General features: G+C 44.5%; 1 protein-coding gene across 5 annotated transcripts in view; it reads right to left on the bottom strand.

The window, feature by feature from the left end:
• The window catches only part of LOC110980579 (transcriptional regulator Erg-like), a 91,859-nt gene extending 64,227 nt beyond the window's left edge, over positions 1-27,632 (bottom strand). The window contains exons 1-3 of one of the 5 annotated variants that reach the window (XM_087142313.1): positions 27,261-27,632; positions 13,830-14,364; positions 4,951-5,151 (exon numbers count right to left, since the gene is read on the bottom strand). In XM_087142313.1, the coding sequence (XP_086998439.1) occupies positions 4,951-5,151; positions 13,830-14,364; positions 27,261-27,377 (853 nt within the window). In that variant the 5' untranslated portion in view covers positions 27,378-27,632. Of the gene's footprint in view, positions 1-4,950; positions 5,152-13,829; positions 14,365-23,832; positions 23,949-23,976; positions 24,392-24,414; positions 24,469-27,260 lie in introns of those variants that run through there. The other 4 variants (XM_022237408.2, XM_022237409.2, XM_087142314.1 and 1 more) reach the window with 4 other exon arrangements.
• Positions 27,633-27,881: the final 249 nt, after the last annotated feature.

The following is a 27,881-nucleotide window of genomic DNA, read 5'->3' as shown; positions in this document are numbered from 1 at the left end:
TGAGCGTATTCGTCCCTCATCATCCGTACAGTCCGTACAAACGAAAAGTCGGCACATTTGTTTGCATCAACGTACATTGTAGTACACGAGCAATAGTACGCAAATGGCTATTGGACAGATTTGACGTTAACCCTAACTTGCGCCCCCAAGCGTCAATTAGTGAGACGGTGAGACCTTGCTCGAGAATTCCCAGGCTGTGGTTGTTATCGACCTACGATGTACAAAGAGGAGAGGAAAAGGCTAGTTAGGCGCGGAAATGACCGACAACAACCCCGAGCCGCGTCTACAAACTAGGCGGCCTAAACCTCAGCGCAGACCTCGAGATGGATACAGCTTTGAAAGGCGGCTACCACAGCAGCAGTCTGAATTGACAGCGCAGATCGGAGTTCACCACAGAAAGTACCTGTTTCAACTATAAGGTCAAACCAGTCAAACATGATTGATAGCCCACTTGAGAAAAAGGAACAAGACGAAAACAAAGACGACATAAAAACCGCTCGGGCGTCATGTCATTTGGCCGTGTACTAAAACCCCGAGGAGGTGACTTTCCACAATGAAGACTTTTGAGAGAAGCTCCAACTAATACGGGAGATTTACAAAAGTGCACCTTCAAGAGTCTACAATGCGTTGACCAATCAGAGTGCGCGAAATCTGTCAACCCAATGCGCGTTCGGAAAGGATCGACTGATTTCGCGCGTTGTGGTTGGCCTTGCAAACCCTTGGAGGCGCACTACTGCGAATCGTCCATATTCCTCAGCAAACCCAACAAGCCGATAAACTGTTCGGATGCGGTGGCAGCTGTAACTTTGTAACTCGATCGCTACCGAAGACGCCCACCCAACTTTGCCGCTTCTAATTCTGATCCTGTCGAGCAAGCAATCGATTTTTCTGTGCTACTGAGCTTTCCGAATGTCCAATGTTAAACTATTTCTCCTAGTGAGTGCATTGACAGTGACAGACTACATGAAATCTGTGGTGTACATTACTGACCCGTCTACCCGGAACCTGCCATGACTTCGTCCCATTCTTGCTTTTAATTCAATTCGGCATCCACTTCCGGCTTGTAAGATTCCAAGTTCAACTGATTGATAGCTGCCTAATTCTCAGTGTTGTAATGACCTCGGACGCCTATGTACCACATCGCCTTTGTGTCTTCAGGAAAGGGTACACCGCACTTTGCAATTAGCGATGTCAGCATCTATCCTATCTTGAGCGAGGAACGGAGCATTTCACATGACATCATTGCACTGAATGACGGACTGAGTCATTCTAGCATGCATACTCACCACCTTAAGAGCAAAGTGCACACACAAAACTTTTCCCAACAAATTATTCACCGCCGTCAACCCGACGTTGATATCCAGTCCTCCGCGATACATGAATCATTGGCAGAGACATCATACATTTCCCGTGAACCGTTTTGGTGCGCCATCTTTGATGTTGGATCGTGTCCAGGGAACGGTAATTGTAACTCTACGGGAACGCTACTACTGGGTGGCATCAGACTTAAGGCACCTTTCTACCTGCGCGTCAACATTTGCGCCACGCGTTGTGCATCCGTCCCGTGTGTTATGTTAATGGAGCTGATTTTCGTGTCCGTGAAAGTGAAACGTATGAACGCATCATATACGCAACGCACCCCCCCCCCAAAAAAAAAAAACCTTCATATGGAAAGGTGCCTTTACGCGTGGGTTTTTAAACTTTCAAGAAAGTGTACAAATCATGACAACCTATGGGCCTGAGTTGAACCAGGAGAGTGCGCAGTTTCCCTAGTAACAGAGGTTCCTTTGACAAGTTCACGAACAACCATTAAACGCAAGCGTTGCAGTTGCATCGCTACCATCAAAATGAATATCCCCGACCAATATTGCTCTTTTTAACCGACGAGGGCGTGCTTCTGCTCAGGGCGGATCGGTTGAGGAGGGATGCAATGCGCACGTAACACGTGCTCTCGAGAGTGGCGTAACTGCAGTAATGGCTTCTAATTCTGGGCGTCAGATTAGTCTTTACAGCTACGTGCGATAAAAGGAGTTATACTCTCAAGAAACTAAGGCTCTTATTACACAAGGCCAAATTCGCAGTTGGTTTCACATCAAACATGGCGGCAAGGTATTGTGGGAGATTTGGGAGACTTTAGAGGAAAAGTGAAAAGGGTAAAAGTAGCAACCTACACGTACTTGAGGATAATGTAGTAGCGAATATCAATCTGACTGCTCAGTGCGAAAAACTATTTTGACCATCCAGCTATTTGGCACGATTCACAACCCTGCGTAGCTTGCAAGTAACTTTATTTCTAATGACAGAAGTAAGAACGGTGTTGATGCAACAGACAGAACTGTTTGCCTCGTGCATACAGTACGGTGTGGGCACCGTGTTCTTCCAGTGGTTCCTTAATTGGCCAATTGAGCAGTTTCCCTTCTCCCGGCCAACAACTTCCACAAATAAAAAGGACAAACATAATCTAGGCCCCCAGCGAATAAAATTATGTTTCAAAATTGAGGGCACTCAAAGTGGTTTTATTTTCGTACTTAAAAAAAAATTATATTGCTTCCGTTGATGTTTTGATTTTTTATGTTTTCTGTATCTTATTTGTTTATTGTTTATTAAACGAATTGTGCTAATAAAACAACTTACAAACAAAATCTCTAATTATTGTGCTTGATAACAGCACCAAGAACTGAAAACGTAGAGTAAGTGTTGAAATGTTGCAATAGGTCAAAAAATATGTTACGGTACCTAACAGGAGACGTGAAATTAAGCACGCTCAGAGAAATTCTCTTTATAAATCTTACAAATTGAATAACGACGCTTACCTTTCACCTTTGTACCCAATGCATGTGGAGAAACAGCTCTTTGACTGCAAATACATGTATGTTTTTCCCTAGTAAAAGCTCGCTAACATTATTGCTTTGGATATGGACAAAAATTCGTTGAGCAAAGATGATAATCGCTTGTGAACAAACGCTCGGGGAGAGTAACAGTATAAGGGTTTGGTTTTGTTCTTTACGTCACACTTGCAATCAAACTATAATTTATGGATTGTGATTGCTGTGCTCTCATTGCTCTCGTTTCACAAATTGTAGTCCATCTTGGTTGATTAGTGGTTCGTTAAAATGGATGTACAAGTATAGGACCTGTGTATTTTAGCATGACAAAATTTCGGGTGATGACATGCACGCGTATCAGTGCCTGAAATGGGCCCGTCGGGGCACAGTGACACATAAAAGTACGCGAACAATGCTTGAGGAGGGGATGTTTCTGCCCCTGAAACAAACTCAATTATCGCCCTGGCCAATGGGTGAGTCTGTCACGGTCAGCTGGTACGTCCAGTGAAACAGACGGCGTGATATGGCACGGTCCAGGCACCCCCTTACACCCATTTTCACGTGATGTTATTCCTCGTGTCTTGTAGCCTCGGGGCGGATCCCCCCAGGCATCTGGAGTGAGTTTGATAAATCTGTAGCGTGTCACGTTGCATCGGTGGCGAAACTGATGGGCGGTACGTGGGCGGCTCAAAACAGTCACCTCGACGGGGGCACATGGTCTAGTCCATTCGAACTTTGCTGGGTGTCATGATTTGAACTGTTCTGTTCGATCACTTACAGCCAACGCGCTGTACTCGAAACTGATGCACGTTCAACATGAGGAGATCAAAGCGCTCCGCAGTTTTACAGCCGGACCTGACGCTCCAGTGAAACACACACAAGTAAAATTCCCCTTCGTTTGCATAACTAAATAACGGTCGTCAGCCTTAAGCCATTAGTAAGCTTCTATGGCAAAGTTCGGTCAGCGACAACTCGTTAACCACTAGTCGATTTTGCCTGGTGCCCAGTACATTATACATGCATAGGTCAAGATCGCACACTGGTTGACAGTGTAGTTCGTTAATCGAACTTTGCTTAAACTTGTCCATTTAGATTGGTGCCGGAGATGCATGACGTTCAGTGACTTGCTTACTAGCGCATTTGCTACCATCTATTTGGCTGGGTTCCAGACGCACAACAATAAAGATTTTTATCACAGGAGGGATTTTTTATGACCACCAAGGACTGGAAAAGAGTCTAAAGGAAGTGGTTCTAGAACAATGAACCACCAAGAGGTCACCACTGGGAGCATTTTTCGTAGCGTATTATGGGAAAGAGACAAAATCACCAACATCACACAGTGCTTGGTTTGTTTTTAGATGGGGGGGGGAGCCCAGACGCCTGGCTTCTGTAAGGTTTTGGACGCAGACATGGAAACTCAGATCTGTCTTCAAGATCAGTCTTCAATTCCGGCAGAAACTTAATATTTAATCGGGTCCTTTTGATCTCATCATTGTCTGCTTAATTAAAAAACGGTGTTAATAAGCAATGAAATAATCCACCCCCCTTGCAATAAAAAGCCGAGTCATTTCGACTTCCAGGTTAACAACTTCGCTTCACGAAATTATGTTTCTATTTAGTATATAAAATCGGAACTGTACGTGCAGCAGAAAGTGAATACTAAACACAGTTAGTGTAATACTAAACACCCTTTTTCACGATGACTAATCAATGCAAAATGTGCTGAACGAGACATGAACTTTTCACACGGGTCAAATGATGCAGGCTTATTTTGTAGTTTCCTTTTTGTTTGTGTGTGCCAGTTTGAAAAAAATCAGATTGAATTAACTTTGTAGCATTATGTCGAGCTTATTATCAGCGTCGCACTGAATACACAAACAAACAAAGGCAGCCCACCGTAAGCTAGATTACTCTTGCTTCAAATTTGGAATATTGGCGATCTGATTTCTAAGACAATTAATATACGCTAATCTTCGAGCACCTAGCTTAATCAGTAAAATTTGTTTGTTTTGCGAGCGTTCGCGGTGGGACGAGTGAACATTTACCCCGATTCCCCTGAGTACAGAGGGCGCTGTCGATTAACGGAAACACTGAGGGCGCTATCAAGGAACACCGGGGGACCTACCTTGCTTCAAGAAGTTGAGGTGGGACAGGAGGACGTCGGCGTTGTAGGAGCTGGTCAACCGCGTGAAGTCCTCGCGGGTCATCTTGCACAGCTGCTTGCCATCAATGCTGAACCGGCTAACCATCACGTCCTGGAGGGAGTACTCCCGTACTGCCCACTGCACCCACTGCTGGACATGGTCAATGGTCCACATGTTGGGATCTACAGGGAGCGAGGGGGGGATCAGTGAATTTTAATGCTTAGGGTTCAAACGCTGTTTGCACGATCTAAAGGCAAAAGAGTGACAGTCATCCCGCCCATGACACGGTCAGTCATGCACATGACATTTACAGCATCAGCAAATTGTCAGTGTCGGAAATCGGAATCCTTAGCTCTGGCTCTTAATTGTATTATCGGCGCGGAGTTTCCTGAAGGCACGCCACGCTGCCTGACTGCTCAACAGCGTGTCCGATTTCCAATATGTAACTGCGGGACAAGGGACGAAAACCACCCATTCCATCCAGAAATCATACAACTTGAAAGCAAGTTGGCCTGGGCCAGTCGCCTGAGCGCATCCATTCTTGGACAAGTTTCGTCTTGGGATATTTGACACAAATACTGATTCCTGAATCGGAAAGGAAGGGGGGGTATGACAATTCCATTTATGTCTGCAACTTTTTTATGATTTCGTTGGTACCCAGCGCGGGTTTTCACTCGCCCATGCGGAGACAAAAACGCCATGTCTTGCAATGCGCCTGCCCAGTTTATTTTGGGTGAGAGTCTGTATATGAACGTGTTATCGACGGCAAAGTTATCTAACGAAAAATAAACTCAATCCAGTAATACGCCTTTAACTTTCATCTTCAAGTTTCGGTTTCCCCCGTGCTCATCCCTAGTAGCCTACGACCACTCAATTAAGAACAGCACTTTCCAAACAACGAGAGCACTTGGCGGTTGAGCATAGTTTGCCTTTCCGCAAATAAGTTTTTTGCCAAACAAGAAGACCCAACCGAAGGGAAGTAACGAACTTCATAAGAACCCCATAGTCCATTGTAAGGGGAAGGTACGATTTGAATCCAACCTTTGTTGTTGATTTAAGTTTCTGATATTCGTGGAGTTGAATACCAATTTTCCAATTCTGTTTGTATTAAATTTATCCACCAGTTGAACTCGATAGTCTATAAAAAAAACCCTGCTAACTGACAGCAAACTGAGTGTCGTTAACGCCTAAAAAATGTAAAGCCGTAAACTACTATCCGAAGACAACAGTATAGCTAGTTTCGGCCATGCAAAGTCGACTTTTCAACCCGGAAACTGAAGTCGTATATTTTGTCTATTGCATGTTGAGCAAGTAAGGTCTTCTTGCGGTTTGACCTCTTTTAACATTTTGTGTGTTTGCCCGCGATATAGAAAGTCTGTGTTTTTACGCGAGATAACAATAAAAAAAAAACCCTTCTCTTTTTCCCTTTGTGTTGGGATCAGATCACGGATGCCCATCCTTCCTGTTTAGGGAAGGAAAACAAAGTACAACCAGGCACCCGGACCGTAGCTGATGTGAAGGCCATCTGTCTGTGATGTCACTGAGGTCATGACCCCTGCGGGACGTACAGGGCTGAGGCTGGAAAAGTTAGTGTTTTCTACGTGTACATTTAGTTCCTGCAAGCCTGCTACATGTCACAATTATAGCGGAAGAACGGGAAGCAATCAAGGCAGTGGCAACTGAAGTACAACAAAGCATGACAAATCTTTGTGTTGTTAATCGCTACTTTGAGGTGGTGTTCGGGAAGAATGTTTGGAAGTGCAGTTGTTTTGCAAATGGCAGCTATTGTCTCACACCCCCCCCCGCGGCAAATACTTGGACAAAAATCATGCCCGGGCTGGGCACAACATTGGACCTTTGAAATTTAAGTTGGCCCAAAATCCAATTGCCAGTTTTTATAAACAGAGGGAACCTGCATGGCAAAATGTCAGAAGTCACACAAACAAGGACGACATGAAGAGATTTTTGTCCATAAAAGGTACAATACGTCATACCATCTCTGTGCACAAAAGGGGGGAAAGTCGTCCGTTTAAAGTCCGGCTATTCAGGGGGGGCCACTGAGACCGGGAGACAGCTGAGACCGCCACGCCAGTATGCATATTATCTGATATCCCCTGGTATGACTTCAATGGGGTAATGATAAGCTGTTACTTTTGAGATTTAAGTCAAAAGTCGCATACAGATATCACAAGCAACATGCGTTTGTTTTTCATGCAACGTTACAATTACTTTAAAACGCGAACAGGGAGGGGCTGCATGCTCACCTATCCCCATTTGCAAGGAAGAGGTCCACGATTTAAATTAAAGCTTATATCGAGTCTGCGATAGTTGAAGATTTCGTGCTACGACGATTGTAAGACGTGAATTACATGACGTGCTGAATTTTGCAGTTATTTTGTGCACTGAAGTAAAATGAAGGGTTTCCTAACCAATTGCAATTTTAACACTATCAAAACAACAGAGTTAAAAAGAAACATATGATGTGGTGAATTTTGACAGCTAAAGATTAGGAAACTGATTGTTACGGATGATAAAGGTGTTGAGCTATATTTCGACGATGTGCTCATTTGAGTAGTTTTTTTCCCTACCTTGATTCAACCTGGTTAACTACAAGCAACAATACAAGGTAGAAATTAATGAGGTCTCGTGAGTGAAACCCTGATTGAAATGGAATCTCTGAGTCCTCAACTTTTCGGAGACACGGTGGGCAAGTTCAAGAGATCTACATTTTCCAACTACTGGTCTGATTTCCCAGGTAACCAGTACAAACAATCTAACCCGAGTGCCAGGCAAAATCCTCTACAGTGACTGACAAAATGGCATCCCTCAAGCTTGCCCCAAAGTTTCTCCTCGAAATAATAACTGTCAGAGCAGTAACTAGATTTCCTTTTGCTTTCCAAGTTCGCTTGGTATACTGCTTACATGTTCATTCTGTATGATAGGCCTTGGCAATTGTGTTTTCCCCTTCTTGCAACTGTCTGTTCACTGTGGGACCCACCCCGCCCACCGACAGTCACCCAAAGACTTCACCACAGTCGCTTGGTGTATTGGGAATGTCAGCCGCTAAGCTCTTATCTAAATGGGTGTACACAGCTGCCGGCCCGGTGACTGATGGATGCGCAGGAGAAAATTCTGCAACGTAACTTGGCCCGACCCACTCTACCGGGTTAATCTCTCTCGTTAAACCTCCAGATTACTACCTTGTTTTTTGATCCCCTAATCGGCAGGGGTTAAAAAATCCGGGGCTATAAATCGTGGTATTTGGGACTTTGATTGTTCGTTTCCTGGCGGGTTGCTAGACATGTAAAGATCAGGCAGGGTAATCGAAAGTGGGTGTTTGAACGAAAGTCAGGAGAGAGTTTTCCGCTCATGCGAGATTTTTTTTTTTAATTACATTTTTTTTTCTTCCAGGAACATGCTCAACAGTCGGTATGTTCTTCGTTTAAAAATTTTCCCTCGCGCGGTTTTGATTGCTTCATATCTTGGTCTACATGCTGTCAAGCTCAGTTTGTTTTACGAGGTAGACGAAAACTGAAAATATTACACTCCATTCTGGCGATGTTCCAGTTTCGGCCCTCGTGAATATAAAGAAAGAAAATGAAATAAATTGATAGTCAACATACATTAACTTCCTTTTGTCATTCGCTTTTAACAGTAAGGCTACTGGACCTGTGATAAAAGATGGAAGGCGCGGCTTCTTATTTATCAATTTATTTTAATTTTGGAAAGAGCTATCAAATATCGACAAACGTAGAGTAGTGAAATGCATTCAATTTCTGTGGCCAAACCCATGGCCAGATAATCCAACAAGTTAGCACTTTGTGCTGGTGCCTAGGTGAATCATTTAGGGGGCCTAAACGAAACATGTGGGACCTAAGAAATAACCGTAGGTGTAAAACGCACGAACATTTACGCACATACGCGACTAAGTGTCTCTGTATCTAAAATGTCGATGTTGGAACGCTAAAAAAAAAAAAAAAAAATTACTGATAGTCTATAACTTTCTCCAGATGAACCTCAACACGATATGCCATGCTCTAGCGCTAGAAACAGGTGTTTGTATTACGGAGCACTGGTGTCAAGGGACCACGACGCGCTGATTCCAGCCCTGTGCATGCCCCAAAACCATTATGTGCGTAATTGCATGTCTTCAGTTTGTATTGGAAGGTGGTACTTGCATCCTGCTATAACACAAAATAGGGCGTTACCATTGGTTGTACGAAACTACGGTTTAGAAAGTGGAATTAAAGCTTAGAAGGTACTTTGTTCACGTGTTTATTGACCAAACCGCGGTTAAATTGGTCAGTTAAAGAAATTGCAAGTCACCACTTTTCCCAACAAAAGAAAAGATGGTCGAAATGTACAACTTCCCCGTAGGTGAGGGAACTAGCAATGTCACGGGTCTGAAGACCAGTTTTGGCAAAGAGTATAGGCCTACGTGTGTGCAGCTGGGTCGTGAGCGCCCGAGGATGAAGCGCTTAACAGTAGCCTAGTTCCCCCCCCCTCGCTCCATTATGGGGGAGGAAGTCCGATATTTCTTCAATCGAATCAACAGCTTTCCGTTCCGGACAGGGGTTAGCCTTCCCCACGATGCCTATCGCATTCGCCCGGCGTTTCCGGCTGTCTTCTGACGCTTGCTTGCTTGGCCGAAGCTCGATGGACGCTGCTTGCCAACAACGCACCATCGGGATGCATGGGGCCTCGTGTTCTGCTGAACGTTAGCTTTTTTTTAGCGGGGGAGGGGGATTTTTCGGATGGATTTTCTCGGGGATTTGGCAGTAAAAGCTGACGCATGGAGATGACTTGGCCCAGGCTATTGCTAAGATTGAGTAGAGGATCGGGGCCTGTGCGACATGCAGCATAATAATTACCAAGAAGTTCACTAAAAGTAGAAAAACAAAATCGTTTCATGACAAAATGACTTTTTCCACAGAAACACAGGAAATAGCATGGAAGGCTGCGCAAACACCACGGGAAAGTATTCATAAATTGATCTGGCATTCTGTTTTTGTAAAGGGGCTCAAATAAAATGGTGGAAATTTGATTATAAAAACGAAAAGCGATTTTAAAGGCATACAAACAGAAACACGTTCACATCTCCATTGTCTCATATTCTACGCTGATATTTTTTTGGGGGGGTGTTTTGCTATTGGAAAAAAAATGGGGTCAACTTAAACTTTATCAATTCAATTAATAGTTATTTCAGTAGACGCCTTATTAGTTTATACATCAGTCAATATATATTTATATTTTGAATGCAGATTACGTGTATGTCCGGTTCACAAGTGAACCTGGCGTGTCTTCATGTCTCCTTAAAAGTTTTCTTCTCTAGAAAAAGACAAAATAACAAAAAATCCAGCAACAGCAGACAAGTGTTGGAAGTAGATTTAGAAGGAAGGGGTGATAATCGGTTTTGATATTTTACATACAAATCATTTGCAACATTTCTAAAAGTAATGAGTGGCGAATTTTCTCAGACTATTATTAGTAAGTTTCAGGATCATGGCTCATGCTATCTGAGTGTCACCGTGAAAACATTAATGAGCCCAAATCAGAGACTCAGTCATTTTTCAGCATTGCAAACGCAGAACAAAGTTGAAAATCACAAGGACTATAGCTTCCTTTTCGGTAGAAATTTAATGTTTAATTGAGTCCTGACAGATAAACAAATTCAACTGTAAACAAAAATAAAGGTAGTAATTACTGCATATTTAAACAAATATTTTTAGTCGCTTGGAACTCGCCTGGATACATGTTTATTTTCACTTCTGTAGGTTCATTTTGTTTGGAGACAAATGAATTCAATTTCCTTGCATGTAATAACGCAATGAATAGAATGACTTGGGCGGTTTTTCAAATTGATTAAAACCCAAAGTTTGTTTCATTGAAAATACCACCTTTTGGCTTTTGTCTTATTGTTTCAAGCCTGTAATGTTTCGTCTCAAATTGAATAATTCGGAATGTCGACAGGCTTACAGATAACACAAACACGAAACGTTGCAGGATAGATGGGAGTAATGCTTTGAAGGTTGTAAAGTAACAGGAAATTAGTTGTGTACATGTACGACTGTTTTGAGGCCGACGGGATATGAGGTAAAAGCAAGGAGCAACGCCATCATCTGAAAATGAAGATGGCAGATAGACCATGAAGCTTGTAAGGATGACCATTAAGAATAAATACAACAAAAACTTAGATGCGCTGTGTCTAATTAGATTCACAGGTGTCATTCAAGGTTAAAACGTACGGATGTGATTTCTAAAAAAAATATATATATATATCGTAAGATGGCAGTGACTAGCCGCGTCGCTGGTTTGAGGGATGATATTGCATTTCAAGGGCTAATCACTGTTTTGGCTTGACTGAACCATAGCAATCCTTTTAAATGTTAGTTTGTTTTTCTCTTCCCGCCCCCCCCACACCACGATTCTATCGCAATGTATATTTAGCGAGCGCTGGGAAAAATCCACAGAGTTATGAACTGCCGAATCCATCGACGAGAGAGAGAGAGAGAGGCAAACACGACCCTCGGCGCGATGCCGAAGTGCGAAGGGCAGGTGGTCCCAGTGATTAACTTCGGTACCGGGACGAGGGCTTCATTGATCGGTGGCCAGGACTGGCGACGGTGCGCTGGCTACCCGGGCATTTTTTTCCTGCCCGTGCGGCGCGGAGGACAGGTGATGGACGGCGTGTTATACAAAGCGTCTTCTGCGGCCGTGCGCCTGTGCCCATAATGAGATTCTTGGCGGTGTGTTTTCCATGATGTCCGATATGAGATGAAAATTTCGCGAGTTGTGGAAAGGCGAAAGCGTCTCATGGAAAGCTTGCAAACCTCAAGCAATACGGATAAGGTGGACACGGGGATTTTTTGCACTGAACGGGCCGTGTACAGCTTTTTAGAAAGCTGTTTTTTTGGCATCTTTTTAACCTTCAAAATGTATCATACACGTTTATGCTGCATTATTGAGTAAACTGACCTGGAAATGGACTGAAATTCAAAAGAGGCGACACACGGAGTCAAAGGTTACAGTGCCCACATTCACCTTTGGGTACACCTGTCGTAAAATGACGGTGCTTCAGTTACGCACTGCTTGGTAACGCGAGCAGTTCCCTTCACCACTTTACATTATGATGCTTTTTGCTTTCTTGTTTTTGTTTTGTTTTGTTTTGTTTTGTTTTTTTGGTTCATCGTTTTTCTGTGCGTTTTCCCCAGTTACTCGTGTTAACTTGTTTCTCTGTTAGACTTCTAAATCGTACACCATATTTGTCGAGCCCATTTTTTTCTTAGCTTAATGTTAAGTACTCTGCATCCTTCGTGGGTAAAAAAAATGTTTGTAATGCACAGATGGACCGCGAAGACTTGATGGCCCTGTATTCCTAAATTTATCTGGTAGGAACAGTGAGCACGCTGGTCGAGAAATGTGCATGGATTGAGCCTGTACACCGGGGTCTGTATTCTCGCAGGGCTAAAACTTTACGACGCATCCAAACCATGACTAACATTACTTCTCAATTCGCAAGGAATTTGCCCAAGGGTGCAAACGCGGTCATTTGTCGTGTGTGATGTCCTTATCCCTCAACTTGTTGCAAGAGTAGTAGGCATTATGCCAGGACATCCAATAGCACATGACATGGCACCAAAACGTGACCCCTTGACTGGCAATGAAAATACGATATAACAAAACGTCTTATGAAAATGCAAGTGTTTACGGAAGGGGTTTTGTCCTTCCTGATTTTTTTACGCTAGAAAGAAGGCGCTTAGGGTTTAAGCACATTATTTTCCAAACCCTTTTTAGGAACAAATTTTAACATTTCACGCACGACGTGTTCAGACATTTACATTGAAATGCTTAAGGAGATGTGTTTAAATGCTAAGCGTATTTCACTGAGCTAAACGTGTACCATGAAAAAGCGTTTAGTATTTGAACATATTCCTGAACGCATTTCAATAAGCTTTTCGTGGGTTAAACGTGTAAAAAGGTGGACACAAAAAGTGGTTAAACACTTTTTTAACTGGGGAGACGTAAAATATTATTAAATTATTAAAATAGGAAAAAAAATCGACAAAGGACTGGAGTAAAAAATTCTCTGGTGCGTCATTGCTTTATAAAATGTGAAAAAAACTCCTGAAAAAGTCTTGAGGAATCTTTCAAGCGGGCCCGGAATGAAGTGCTGGTTTGTTCATGCTGGCAATGACACAAACGTTTGACAAGGATTTTGCCAAGGATGTGGAGAGCCCAATCGACTTTGGGCAATATCGACTGGCTTTCACTTGGAGAGTGATAAAGCATGCAAGCGTATTGGTGGCTGGGTAGATTTTTCACGTGACGGGACATGAAGGGCAAAGGCATTTCAAGAAGGGTACCATGTCCGTGGAGGCGCGTGATTTTCAAATCTGGGTATTTCTATGGCGATTTCACGTACGCAAGAATGTTGAGAGATTTCCAAGGCGGGCGCGTTTCCGCGCACATCCATGTACAAATTGAACGCTGACTGTCAAATATCACTGACCGAAATTCCTCTAAAGCAACGTGTACATAACTAATTATTAAAAAAATGGATCACTTTTTTTCAGAGAAATACGCATTGAAACTAAAATACAAATAAAAATTAAATGCTCACAAGTAAGAAAAAAAATTAATATACTCACAAGCACAAAAGGTTCCTGTGTATAGGTTTCTCTTGGGGGTCTTTTGTCTCGTTTTCCCTTTTACTGGGGGAGGGGGGGTGTTTTGGTTCCTTTTTCGTATCCTTTCTAAACTTAACTACACTGTGGTGTGAGCCAACGTGGGTCAACTGGGGAGTCCACGTCATCGTGCCTTTGATACAAATAAATAAAAAACAAGGAAAAGCTGCACTTACCAGCAGGCACGATAACCCGCTTCTCGTTGGTTGTGACGTTAGGCGGAGGTGACCGGGCACGGTCCGATTCCGATCCGGGGTATGGCGGGCATGGGTATGGCGGTGCTGCCTGGGTGGCCTCGGTCATCGTCCCGTGGGGCTGCCTCTTGGTCACGCTGCAGTCCAGCGGGGACTCGGCTTCCACCACCCGGCCGCCGATGCTGCCGGCCTCGTGGCCGTGGCTTCCGTGGTCCGGCTCCTGCTTCATCCTGATCTCCTGTTGCCTGCACTGAACCCACTGTTGCTGTTGCGGCTGCTGTTGCGGCTGCTGCTGCTGTTGTTGTTGTTGGGGGCTGGGCAAGGTATTGCTGTGGTCGACCACCGGCGAGGACTGCGGGGATAACTTGGGTTTCGGGACGGCGCTCTGGAGCGCCGTGGTGTGGTGATGGGGACTAACGGCGGAGGAGACGGCCGATGTCTTGGGTACCTCCTGGTGGTGGTGCTGGTAAGTGCCTTCGAACATGGACTGGTCTTCCGAGACTACGGACAGCGCTTCCTGGAACGACAAGAGGAAGTACACCATATTGAGTGGCTACAGCAGTACGGGTTGCATGTATGGTATTAGACAAGGAAAATAGCCACTTTGAGAAAGATCCTGCTGGGATCGAAACCGTCAGCCTATTAACTTTCCATTTGTATTAAAGGTAAGTAGTTCGCAATAGTTTTGGTATGTCCGAAAACCTCGTTTGCAGCGAAAATGTCGTTTGGTGTTTATTGCCTCTGGCTATGAACAGACTGTTTAGCACGATAAGATTCAGTCAAACAAAAGTGAAACCTCAGATTCAAAAGTCCAAAAGTTTTCGAGGAGGACGCGCATGCTATCGGAAAACAACAGAGCACCCTAAACTAATGCAGTTCCCCTTTCTAGGAAAGAAAATACGGTTCCGAAACAACAGGAATCAAGACGTCGAGTTTAAAGCTTGGATTTTGGGCTTAAGTACCGGTAGATCAGAGCACTTGTTGGAAATTGCACAAAGTGCTTTTTTTGCAGGCAAGGTATCGTATTTAATGTTGGAAAGGGGATGAACAGGTTTCAGAAGGGTAGTCCACAATATACCAAGTAACCACAGACACATCGATTTCTACACTTTATTCAGAAGCTCAACAAAGCCAGCTATTATTGCACTTTTTCTTTATCCACCAAAAGCAAATTCAAGCTCTCCAAAGATGCTCGAACATCCATTTCAGAAAGTAGTGCTTGTTCAGTTTATTCACCTCACCACTGCGAAGGGCCATCGATTGCACTTCACGTATGCTTTAGTGGAAATATTTATGGAATATGAAATAAACGATCTAACGTCGATACAATGCAAGTTCTAGCTGGGAAGGTCCCCCAAATTGTGTTATCGGAAGTAGCGACATGTAAGCGCGTGGCCCGACTCCGTTACCCGGATTACAGAGAGGATATAGTTTATTTCGGAAGTACAAGGTGACGATGACACGTGCTGGGCCCAGATAAGGATCTGAGGGGAGCTATTTGGCCTGCGGTCCGGGGTAGATAAGGTCAAGACGATCGGCATCCCCATGGGGGGTGGGGGCATGGCCGGCACGCGCTGACGGCTTGGCACGCGAGTGCTTGGTTGTAAGCTCTACTGGGCTTGGGGGACGGATGCCGGCTAGGTTTCAAAGTTTTGGATTCGAGTTCGCGTGGGAGAGGGGCTTCGGGGGTCACCGCAAAACCCAGCTCGAAGTCCAAGGGAAAATGCAAACTTGAGTCCGAAGCGCTAATGTCATAATAGCGACTTCAGAATGGGGGACCTCCATCACAGTTTGAAGTAAGGTATGAGACAGAGAGACCCCCCCCTGTGTTGGTCATTGTCTCATTGTAGTCTGAGGAATTCTTTTCAGACATGGGGGGGGGTGTTAGGTGACAACAGTGCAGAGTGTGTATAGCGATTGGTTTAGACATGTTGGGGGTACCCCTCGGTCTCACTTCTTGCTGGATATAATCACAGCGCACGGTGATTGTAGGCCTCGTTATGGGTAGTCAGGATGCACTTAAGAATATGATGCAAGATTATACCCAGCAAGAAATAAGACCGAGGGGTACCCCCCCAACATGTCCAATCCCTACACACATTCCAGACTGTTGTTATTTAACACACACCCCCCAAGATGTCTGAAAGGAATTCCCCAGATTCCAGCGAGACAATGACCAACACAAAGCGGGGGGGGTTCTCTCCGTCTCATACCTTGCTGCATATGTGCAAGATACGGGGCGGAGAGAACTCCCCCCCTGCCTTTGGGTTGGTCATTGTTTGATCGGAATCTCAGGAATTCTTTACAGACTTCTAGCGTGTGATGTGTCAGGTAACAATAGTCTAGAGTGTGTAGAGGGATTGGACATGGGGGAGGGACCCATCGGCCCATATCGTGCACGGTATCACTGCAAGGGATTCGTGCTCGCTGTAAAATGTAAATGAATTAATGAATGAATCATTTATTTCAATGCTGTCATTCTTTACAATAAGCAAACGTGATTCACATTACGTAAGTACTGAGTACATGGCCATTGACTTGAGCAACATTACATAATGTATCATTTTACATTTGATAAATTAGATGACAATTTGTAGGTTTAAAGTTAAGAGAATCAGTTGCAAAACCTCTTACCAACATTCACTCTCAGAACAGATACTAAATACGAGAATCTCCAGTACTCTCCTAACCAGTACATGCATGCAATGCACACGTAGCTTGAACTGGGCACGTGCAAGGCCTCACAACAATAAACAAATCTTTCGTTATAACAGATAGGCACGATGCTGACGCACGCACGCATTGGACCCCTGTTTTGTGGAAGATTTGTGTCGCCCACTTCTGTTAAGGAACAACTGACAGAACGAATGCTGGTTGTTCCCCACCTGGGGGGGGCACCGCGAGTGTATCGCTAATTCGTACATGGATGAGTCTGTCCTTGAACATAACCAACCACCTGAACTGTAACTCGAAAACGGGAACCCCACTTATCACCGTGCATCAATTACGGTGTGTCATCCTCCCGCGTGAACTGTCACGGAGTATGAACATTCACCTCAGTAATGTACCTGTTCAAACAGGTACCTGTCACTGCACGGTAACAAACCGGCTTTGTTATTCCACACGTTCACACGTACCACCGGCCAGTATTCTGACACTGACTACACAATCCTATATTGCATGCAATTCTTTCCTCCTTGCCAAGCTGCGGTTTCAAGTGAAAGTTTTTCACCTTTCTTTTTTTAAATCCACGTGCAGTTACTATAAACATGAAAAAAATAGCAACATTTATAATGAGCATAACTTGCCTGTCTTGCACGGTAAGAGAAGAATCCAATGATTACACGTGATCTGCCCCCGGCAATCTTTTTCTCCGCTGTGAATGCATTGTTTCGTCAAATGCAGGTCAAATGCTTCATGCGTTTAGACATCATTTCCATCCATGAAGCCGCAAAGATGGTTGCCCTTTCAGTTTTTGTTTCCGCGTTAGGACCGCAATGAGACATTGAAAGTAAAACCGTGTGCTGATGCACCAATAGGATATTGAACGTGATCGGTGGTGTGCAAAACAAAATACGAAATCCCGCGCACAATACTGCGCGACTCATCCTTATCGTAGTCCACACATTCTAGGCATGAGTCACAACAAGGCGTTGTCATTTCGACTGCCACCCCCTCTTCTCCTTTCTGCCCCCTAGGAATCCCAAAGAGTGCGTTGTGGAGACTAGACCCCCAGATCTTCCCCAGTCTTCAAATAAACTCAGTCCTCATATGCATTGTTTCTGGCACCGTTTGACAGGTCAACCATTGTAAGAGATAAGTCACGAGCGCACTTGGTGACCTTGTGACACTCCAAGGTATGCTGGAATCAGTCAGTAACTGTTGTGGTTATTTTTTCCCTCTCCTTTTCACCAGGAATTGTAATTTCCAAGGTACTTAAAATGAACTCGTTCTTACCGACTAAAATATGTGCTGTAATCAGAGTGTTTCATTGATTTGGAAGATATGATGAATTCATTAATTGGAAATCATGGAACTGGCATGTTGGAGGCGGACTTTCCCCAAGACTTCTCAATAATTGAGCACTTCATGTAAAATATTGAAATTGTACATGTTAATGGTTCTATGTTTGTCATTGTTCTATGTGTGCCATCGTAGCGAGCATTAAATGACATCATCCAAAGTTACGCGTGCTCCATTTTGCATAATCAGGGGTGTTATCATTAACAACCTAAAAAAAATCACCGTTTTGACTTTCATGAATCACTGGTCCGCTTCTTAAATTAATCAGTAAAGTGACATAATATTATATACATTTTGCCCTGATGAATACATCAAGGAATGAAGAGGCAACCTCCTCACCGCTAGATGACGTGCGCGTACATGTACTTGCACTGTCAGAGGCGTTACGTACACAAAAGGCACTGGACGAGCGGCAGGTGAAAAAAACAGCCTCGAGACGGGCTGCTCTTTCTCTCTCTCTCCTCGCAGTTTGTTTTGGCGGGAATCGAATTGCGAGCAGCCGATTGTCGTCTGCTGGCTGCGCGCGGTCTCCGTCGGTCCAATCGTCCCTCCGTGCCCTTGCACGTGTTAGATTATTCTAAGATGAATGCATGGTTAGCATAGAGAAGTGATAATAGCCACGGGCGATCGATACGTAGCGCCAACCATTTGGACACCCAACCCAAATCATTTACAGGCATACTATGCCATACTATAGCATACTATCGAATATGCTATTCGATACGGGGCTGAAAATGTATTCTCCGCAAAGTCCACAACGTCACCCTCTACTTGAAGGTTTACAAATTGAATATTTTAAACGTGGAGTGAGTTATGGGATGTAACGATGACCAACGTGATCACATCCAGTAAAAGAACACAAGAGTAAAGCAGAGACATTCGTCCAAACTGCTTCAGCATGAACAGGCACGAACAAACAAACGAACGAACGGAAAGTGATGGATGGAGTAACTATTTGACAAACACTGATGTTTGATATAGCGGATGCTATATGGACGAAAGATACACTTACTTCCAAGGGTACAAAGATTGGGCATTATCTGTGTTTTGTCATACATAGAGACCAACTATAGAACCTAATGACCGGCAGAGGCATTATGGGTGTACTGCGCTAATTCAAGCTCCATTGAAACAGTGCAAAATCAACAGAGTTCGGAGCCCTATTGTGGGCAACCGAGGCCCCCGAGGCCTCTAAAACAAAAAAACAATGTGTTGTTTGTGTTGGGTCCTTCAGATTTTGTTCGATTTTCAAATTTTAGTAGATTAACAAACCCAAGTTTTAATTATCCACCAGAAACAAACTCACTCCCCATGTGAACGTTTCTAAGTCTTCTCGGCAGCCATTTTTTAATGACACCCCTCGCTTTTCTCAGGCTCTTCTGACGATTTTTTTCAATCACATTTTTGTCTGCGCTCCCCCCAGATGGGAGCCCTCGAATCTAGAGAGTTGATCTGGGTCATACTTACACATTTCCACAATTACTTGGCCCACACAGCCTCCTCTTTTCGAAAGAAACTGTAGGGGTACTTCTTAAGAGCCTGAGCAGAACTTTACGAAGCTGGTGCAGGTGCCACATAGCCCTCTGGGTATAACTTGCCACTCCAAAGTACATACTTTGCGTGCGCAAGTGTAACAATCATGGTACAAGCAGAAACGTTTACCGGTGCTATCGCTCTGATACATTTTCATCTGGAGAGCATTCAAGGATATCATCATCATCATTCATCCCAAAGGAATCATCCAATCACAGCCTCTTGTGGAGACCTGTGTCGGGGACGTCAGCACTTGTAACACTGTCAAAAGTACACCTAGTGCAAACTGAAGAATACTTTTCCGTTAAACTCGGGTCAATAAATTTCCAGATTAAAACTGTCGACAAGACACAGAAAAACACCCTGATTAAGTCAATTATGGAGCACTGACGAACGAACATGGATCCATGCCAATTTTCTCTCCGTCGGGCGACAACACAGATATAAAAAACGGACTGATAGCCCCCTTCCTGTCTGGAGACGATTCACGATCTTTACTGGTCTGGATCATAAAGCTTTGGGGTCTTATCACATCCATCTCTGACGATACAAGGAACAGAAGAGTGGAAAACTCACAACTGAATCGGGAACACAGATTTCTCTTGAATTACCCATGGCAGAATGGAGTCGCAGCATTGTCAGGAATAATGGCAGTTGTCTCTGCCACGGGTGTGGTTTTTCCCGAGGGGGTGAAGATGTCAATTAGTCTTACTTTCTTTTGTTTTAATGCCAGCTTCTAACAAAAGGGGATTAGTAAAAGTTAATCAGAATACCAAATTTGTTACTGTCCTTTTTTAAACCGACTTTTTAAGTTGCTTGAATTTTACAAAGAAAATGTTAGGGGCCACTCAAAATTTTCACTGTTTTAAAATTTGGGTTTTTTTTCCAAAATATATTTGACCCACCCACCCAATCCCAATTTTGATTAAAAAAATTGTTCATTCAGTACATTGTACATGCATTCGATATAAATTCAAATACATGTAAAAATCTATACGTAACACAGTATGACAAGATGATGGCTGGAATTGCAATAAAATGTGCATGTGGAAGATACGTGTTTCATTTTTAATTATTAACTTTTACTCTGTCCAGAAATTCCGAAGATTTGCCGGTATCTCTTATGGTCTGTCCATGGTAGCAGCCATGTTGGTTTTTACGACCGCGATCGATCGTGCATGCAACAGCATGCCGTGTCCAATCCGTTTGGAAATGGACCTCCCGAGCTACGGCTAAGCCTACAGTCAACCGCGTCTTCACGCACATGCATATGTTGGCCTACATCTATCGGAACGGAGACGTAGACCTAGCTCTAGCCAACAGATTTGGATGCAGTTTGCTACTGTTTGGTTAGTCTTTGATTACAGGCAATGAACATTTCACCTTTATTAGCCACTGGTGTTCAATGTTCACTGGTGTTCAATGTGCACCGGTAGGTTTATAAACACGCCTGGTACCCTGCTACATTTGTGGGGCCTATTGATCACCGCTGCAAGCGCCTATCCAAGTTTAAGAGTAAAACCACCTCCTTCCATGTTTTACACGTACATAATTATGTACAGGCAAGGTCAACCTGTCTGTATATGGAAACGAAAGTGGAAAAGATTGCTTTTTTGAAAAATGATGACATTGTGCGCACACTAGATGTATTTCAGGCAAGTCAGTTGATTTTAATGTAAAAAAAGTGAATTTCGATTTTCAATTTATATCCTTGACCCACCCACCCACTATTTCGAGAAAAAGTCGACATTTAAAAAACATTGAGAATTTTGAGTGGCCCCTTAACAGAACATTTTACGAAATGTGCCTGTACAAGGTTATCGAAGTAAAGCCATTTGAAAAAAAATCCAAACATTGGTCTTTCCACCTAACTTCATTTGGATGATGGAAAGACACCCAGGCAGCTGTGAGCTGTTTTGAAGTTATTCTTATGTTCTATTTCAGGAGGCATACTCTCATCAATATGACAAGACGATCAGGCAGTGAGGACTCTCACATAAAATACTACCAACCTTACAGCTGGTTCATACTACATGTACAGGCGAATGTCAAAGCAAGGTGAATTTGACATCACAACAGATTTGCAGCGAATTTCGCAAGAACTGAAGCGTGTCCAATTTCGCGATTTCGCGGTCCGAACATTAATTTTTGAACCGACGTCAGACATCCACGTTTATGTTCACTTTCCTGCAGGGTATCAACCGGCCTTTGGGATCGCTTTGGTCTTGTTTTGAATTTCCCACAAAATGCAAAAAATGTTTCGATTTTGCTTCCCCCCATTTGAATACTGCTGTAGCAAACCCCAAATGCTAACCTATTGACGAGCCTTGTAATTTGATACGCGGGTCCAACAGGGCAAACGACACGGTTTTCAATTGTTACAGAGCATTCGCTCTTTGTCAGAGACTCAATTCTCGTGCAATACGCATTCAACTTCAGATCCTGCTGAACGTCAAGAGAAAGAGCACGCGGCGTACCCAATCCCACGTCCCCCAGGAAAGGGCTATCGGAAGCGCCAGATTACGAATGTTCCCACGTGAGAACGAGCGTTGCGTGTTGTTGTGTTGCAGACCCCAATTGGGCACATTCGGCCTGTCGGAAATCGGACTGCTGTGTGGGCGTTCTCAGCGTCAAAGTCTAGACGAATATTGGACGTGGCACTTCCAGACGCTTCTTGTGAAGCCTGTCTCTATTTTTGGGCATTTGAAAGAGAGAGAGAAAGAAACAGCGAGGAGGGGCGGAAAATGGCAGCTTGACACTTATGATCGGTTCCTGTTTGTCTATTTGTACTCGGAAAGGAACAAATTTGAACGGATCGGCCGCTTCATTGGCTGTGACAGAAACAACTGAGCGAAATTATTTTTGTGAAGAACTATGGTCAGCGGAAAGACATAAATACCTCTTAACTGTTACGGCGAAGCGGTGCCTTCTGATTACCACTGGAGAATGTTCAGTTGAGCTGTCCTGTGCATTTGTGACCCTTCCCTTCAAAGGATGGGGGCGGGACCGGCAACATTTCCTCAGTGGTACCTCAATTACACATGATAAAAATGAGTCTTTGCAACGGCTGCATTTGCTTATCCGAGCCATGTCCTCTTTGCACGATCCCATTTATAGGAATAAAATATGACGCACAACGTTCACTCAGCCTTCTTGATGGCTACACATCGTGGGAAATCATTTAGGAACAGAAAGTCTCCACAATATTCTGTCACGGTGGTACTCCTTTCCAACTGAGTTTTTCTTCAGACCGCATCTGAAGTCAGTCTGTCCACCTCTTCCAGATAATTATTTGCAAACCTTCAAAGTTCACTCTTGTCAATAGGAACTCAATCCAAGATAAAATAGAGCGAAGACTGTTGAATCCAGCAGGAGAATCGATCTGATTTTACTTGACCCTTCGATCAAATCTAGAGTAGGCTGTTCTCTATAAAATCGTCTGATCCATAATTGCCGTAGAAGAAGAAAACAATCTATCTCTAGTGCAATTCGACAACCAGACTTAGGCTGCATCCGAATCTCTTGTCTAGAGCTAGGTCTAGGTCTTCGCTCCAATGGAAATGCGTGGAGACGCGTAGACAATAGACGTAGCCGTAGCTCTGGAAGCCCGTTTCGGACACGGCCTTCGAAGCCATTACTGCGGAAGCATAACACTCGTGGACAGGTGGTACGCGCGCGTTACATGTCTTTTTGACCAATAGGGTGTCGTGATTTGCCAAATGCACGCGCGCGTCAAGCTGAAGAATGTGCGCGTGAGTGTAGTGTCGCCGTAGTTATGGCGTCGAATCGGAACAGTCTTTTGCCAAGTAATGTTACTATTTGAAACAGAGGAGGCAGTGTGGGCACGCACAATATTCCTACGCGGAGTACAGCAATCGTCCATTGTTTAACACTTCTCATGCTCTAGGCCTATCCTAACACGAAGGATTTAACATTGCGTTTGAGTCAAATCCTACTATCTGGTATATTTGTTAGACAAAAATAAAACAGGACAGAGAACCTCAAATACACCCAAACAAACCAATCTCTTGCAGACTTTGTTTCGATCGAGATAACTTAAGACTCCCCTTCTAATGTATCTAATGCTCGGTTAACAACCTCATTAAAAGTGTTCAGCCTATGTATCACAGCAATGAGATTGGAGAAAACGAAGTGACTGAAAGACGTTACCCTGAATCGTGATAGTGTTTGTACAAGTAGGATTAAATCTTTACGCCTATCTCAACAAAACTTTTCGGGGTCTGCGAATTCCTCTATCACAATAAGTGCGGTGTCCAAAAAACAAAACAGACCAGTTGTCTCAAACTACAGAATATGTCCTCACTAAAATGGCCAGTTATTGCTTTTGTCTTACCCAGTTTAGTCAGATGTCACACATGAACGAAGAAGTAATCCATTTTAGTGTACAAATTTACTACTTCAGACTTACCCTCCAAATACCTTAGAGTCCTTCAAAAAGGGTTCAGTACGTGATGGACTGGATCAACAAGTAATTCCCAGTTCAGCCGTCTATAATCGATAAACGGTCCTTCGTTTAATCGATTTACGCTGGTAACTGTTCACCTTTACTCACCGTCAACCCGAGGGCCAAGGGTTGGTTTTCAAGTCGGCAGTGACTCACGTTTCGCGAGTCGCAAAATACTACTGAAGACGTGACGTCGGTGATGACGCGTTCTCGGCAAAGGTCTCAGAGGAACCGGCAATCGGACCTTGTACAAGCAAGGGGACTGTCAAGATACGATCGGTGCGGCTGAACCGCTCAGCAATCATGCAAGTCTTGAGCGGAATATGTATCAGCACCCCCTTTGGAAAGAGAGACAGAGAGGGTCGAGGTGATTGGGCCAGAATTCTAATTGATAAGCCGTCTTCAGTGATTTTCAAAAGCCTTGCTTTTCACTCTGTGCAGAGAAGGTGCAACGCAGACAGTCTCTACTGTCGGCTGTGCGAGCAGAAGACCATTTCAGAATGTGCTGAAAACTCATGTGACTTAGGACAAATGTGTGCGACTAACCTTGGCAAGGGTGTATAAAGTTGCTTGAAGTCAGCCTCTACTGTAAGCAGTCGGGGTTTGCTTCATCAGCCGGGGGCTCAGCTTCCCAAATGCAAGGAAATGGACGGGCCCTTATCGCGGCGAGCCAGGGGGGAGTTGGGACAGGAAGCAATCAGGGAAGCGGTGGGGCAGGTCCTGGGGGACCGGCGCAGAAGCCGTGACCGGTCATTTCTATGAGCTAAATCTAGACTGGGAAGTTAGGGGGACGGGGAGTTGAGGTGGGCTTGGGGCTATCCCCCCTTAAACATTTTGGAAGGAAAGGTGAACGTTATAATCCACCCTAAAACGATGGTTCCGGGTGCAACCCGTCGCGATCGGGCTATCTTCATTTTGTCGATGTTGTTGTGGCACAGATAAGGACACAGCAAAGTGAAAGTGACGTGAAGGTTACGAAGCCAGTATGTGCATACCCCACTCGTATTCCTCATCCTTCGAATGGAACCACAGCACTGTCGTCTTTTTTTTTTTAAGGGAGAAGAGCATTCTGTGCCGCTCAGACTTAACATAATTGACTCTACGTACTGTCGCTTTCGATACTCAAATCACCATTTATTTCTCTTTTAAATTGTAATCGTGTTGGGAGAGGAAAGACGAAGTAAGTTTAATCTTGTTGTAAAACCTTTATGGTATGTTATCACAGCTTTGTTGCTTCTTAAAACTCGGATCCTTCTTACAGCTGAATGCCTTATCATGACACACAAATGCCTGAAGTAAAATCAGACTGGCGAACAGCCAAGGTTGATTCAACCCTTGCACCATTCAGTGTTGCAATGTGACAGCCGCAGGCTGTCGGGGGAGTTGAGTTCCAGCTTCTCCGACGGTTCACATCCCGTGAGAATCGGTGTCAAAAGAGCCACCAGATCTGGTCACAGTGATGTCATGCCACCAAATTACGCGTGCTCGTTAGGCCCTGCCTTCTGACACAGCTCTTCGGGAAGAGCCCAACAAATGGCTTCCAGGGAAGTATAAGACGGGGCCGTTCCAAATCATAGACAAACAACGCTATCAAATTCTGTCGGGTTTGGTTTATGGTGAAGGCCAAGTGTCTGCGTGAGCACACATGCAGCAGCCCCAGGTGGGTAACACAAGGACTGACAATCGCAAACAACTGATGACTTTATCGATTAATGTGCGCTCGACTCGAGCCCCAAATGTGTGAGACTTGTTTAAAATGGCGTATTTCGATGGCAGGTGTAGGCACTCGCAAGTGCAGACTTAGTTGAGGCGGTCCCTGAACTCATGTTTAGCAACCCGTGCGTTTCCGTGTCCAATAATACCTCGAAGGGGGAAGCAAGACTGGAAGGAAGAAATTACGGGACCATACTCACTGCTCCCATCACCGGAGTCAAAAGCATAATAACAAACGGCTGGGTGTCCCTCCTGAGTATCATCGCGATGTCGATTACTTATCGATCGTTTCCTCCAGATTGCGTCCACAGTGTTGAGCCGGTAATTTCTCGCGAACTCCCCTCCATGGCATTGCCAATGCTGCATTGTCGAGCCAGGGTTCTGGTTAAGTAGGGCAGGCTTCAAAAGCTTGTTTGACAAAACTATAGACCTATCCCAGTACAGAGGATTATGCCCTTGTTTCTTGGGGTGGGGCTGTCAGTGAAGGAGACATAATGGTAGACTTTTCACAGTATGTTAAAATCCTAGAAAACAGCTTAGAGCTTTCGAAAAAAAATTCTTCAAATCTGTCGGCGAATCTATATGTTTGAAGCTTGAATGTGACAATCTAAAGATATGGGGTAGACTCGGCAGACATGTATGCCCAAAAAAATCCGACTGAAGGCCCTGAACTGATATGTTTTGCATAGACGTCTATCGGGTACTCTTTCAGATTGAGACCGGAGCTTTCTCAAGTCATTTGAGAAGCTCCGTTAGAATTGTTTGGGAGAAATGGTGAAAAACAGTTAGGAAATGGTCCTCTTTGAATCGATAACTGATGTCAACTTCAAGAATAGAAAGTGTTGTTCAACATCTGTAATGTAATGCACAGCATAACCAGTCCGATTTCAACGCCTGGGTATATCTTGGGTGGATATATAATGCACGCTACGCAGGAAATATGCACATCCTGTGTAGAATTGAGCTGCCCGAGTGCATCGGAAACTGCACGCAAGAAGCCAGCCAATTTGACCTTACAGATTCCCAACCCAATGGATTGTTGTTACAACAAAGGAAGTCGGCAAGCCCTCCCCAGAATACGCTTCATTTACTCTCTCCCTCTTATTCTCCTTCGCAAAACGCGTGACATTCTGCGATCGAACTATTGTAGTGTTCTGCTACCACTTGCGTCGACATTAATGTGATGTGATTGAGCACATTAGCCCAAGAAATAGCTTGTCCGCAAAGGGTCTGGTTAGTTTAGTATTAGGTACTACGGCAATGGCGTAGCTAGGATTTTACTAGTGGGGTATAAAGGGACAGCAGCATTTTATGGGGGGCACCGACTTTCCCTGAGTGGTGGGAGGCAAGTTTTTGTTAGGCCTTGTTCAATATCCATTGCTCCGTTTTTTCAGGGGGGGGGGCGGGAATTTGTGGGGGCCCAGGCCCCCTCCCCTAGCTACGCCACTGCACTACGATTACGATAAAACTAGGACAAGAAATGCCTACATTATCTGATATGTTTATTGATTACTAGTACATAGCAGCATGTAGGTAGGACGCTCAAATGTGGAGGCTAATAAAATACATGACGAAAATAACAGAACTGAAAGGGCGTTTGCTGTCTGCTTGGTCTGACCATCTTTGGTTGAAGACCGCTGCAGGTGAAATTACGAAATCCCCATAGATGTGGCACTAACCTCCGTGTACAGACACGCATTTAGGCATCGGTAAGGAAGCGGCGGTAGACGCCCAGCCACACCCGGATGGTAGACACACGAGAACCGCCGGACGGGGGAGGGGTAGACTTGGTACATGGTTGCCCGTAGCACGGCGGCATAATTCTCCGTGTTTCCCCCTGCCCGCCCGACCGGGGCTGACCGCCCCTCCCTCGACTGTCTAGTCGGTGCTTTTTCCCCCACGACGTTTCCAGCCGGCTCTTGCTGTGGGCGGCTAACCGTCCACTCCGCGTCCGACGTAAAGAGGGTCCGTCACCGTTTCCTGTCTCCAGTTCAGCACAAGAGGTAGGGCCTACGTTGATCAGAGAATGGACGTAGCAAGGCGATATCGCGCGAGGACTGATGCTACGACTGCGCGCCAGTCCTGCGGCGATTTCGGTTTATTGCGACGCGACTGTCTACGATAATCGTCTTGTGGGACGTTCCACTGCAATACGGGATATTTATCACACTGCTTGTGTTTCTTATCATACTGTACACATTAATAACTTCACGGGTTTTGCTGTGGGCACAAAAATGACATCACTGCACCTTTACAATGGGAAACACTATGCACGAGTTGTAGTCAGTGTTCTATTCCTT

Source organism: Acanthaster planci, linkage group LG10 (genome assembly GCF_054643075.1).
Source record: "Acanthaster planci isolate LZ-2023a linkage group LG10, COTS_SCS, whole genome shotgun sequence".
NCBI lineage: Eukaryota > Metazoa > Echinodermata > Asteroidea > Valvatida > Acanthasteridae > Acanthaster > Acanthaster planci.
The sequence above is the reverse complement of the archived record's forward strand: the minus strand, read 5'-3'. Positions and strand labels throughout refer to the sequence as shown.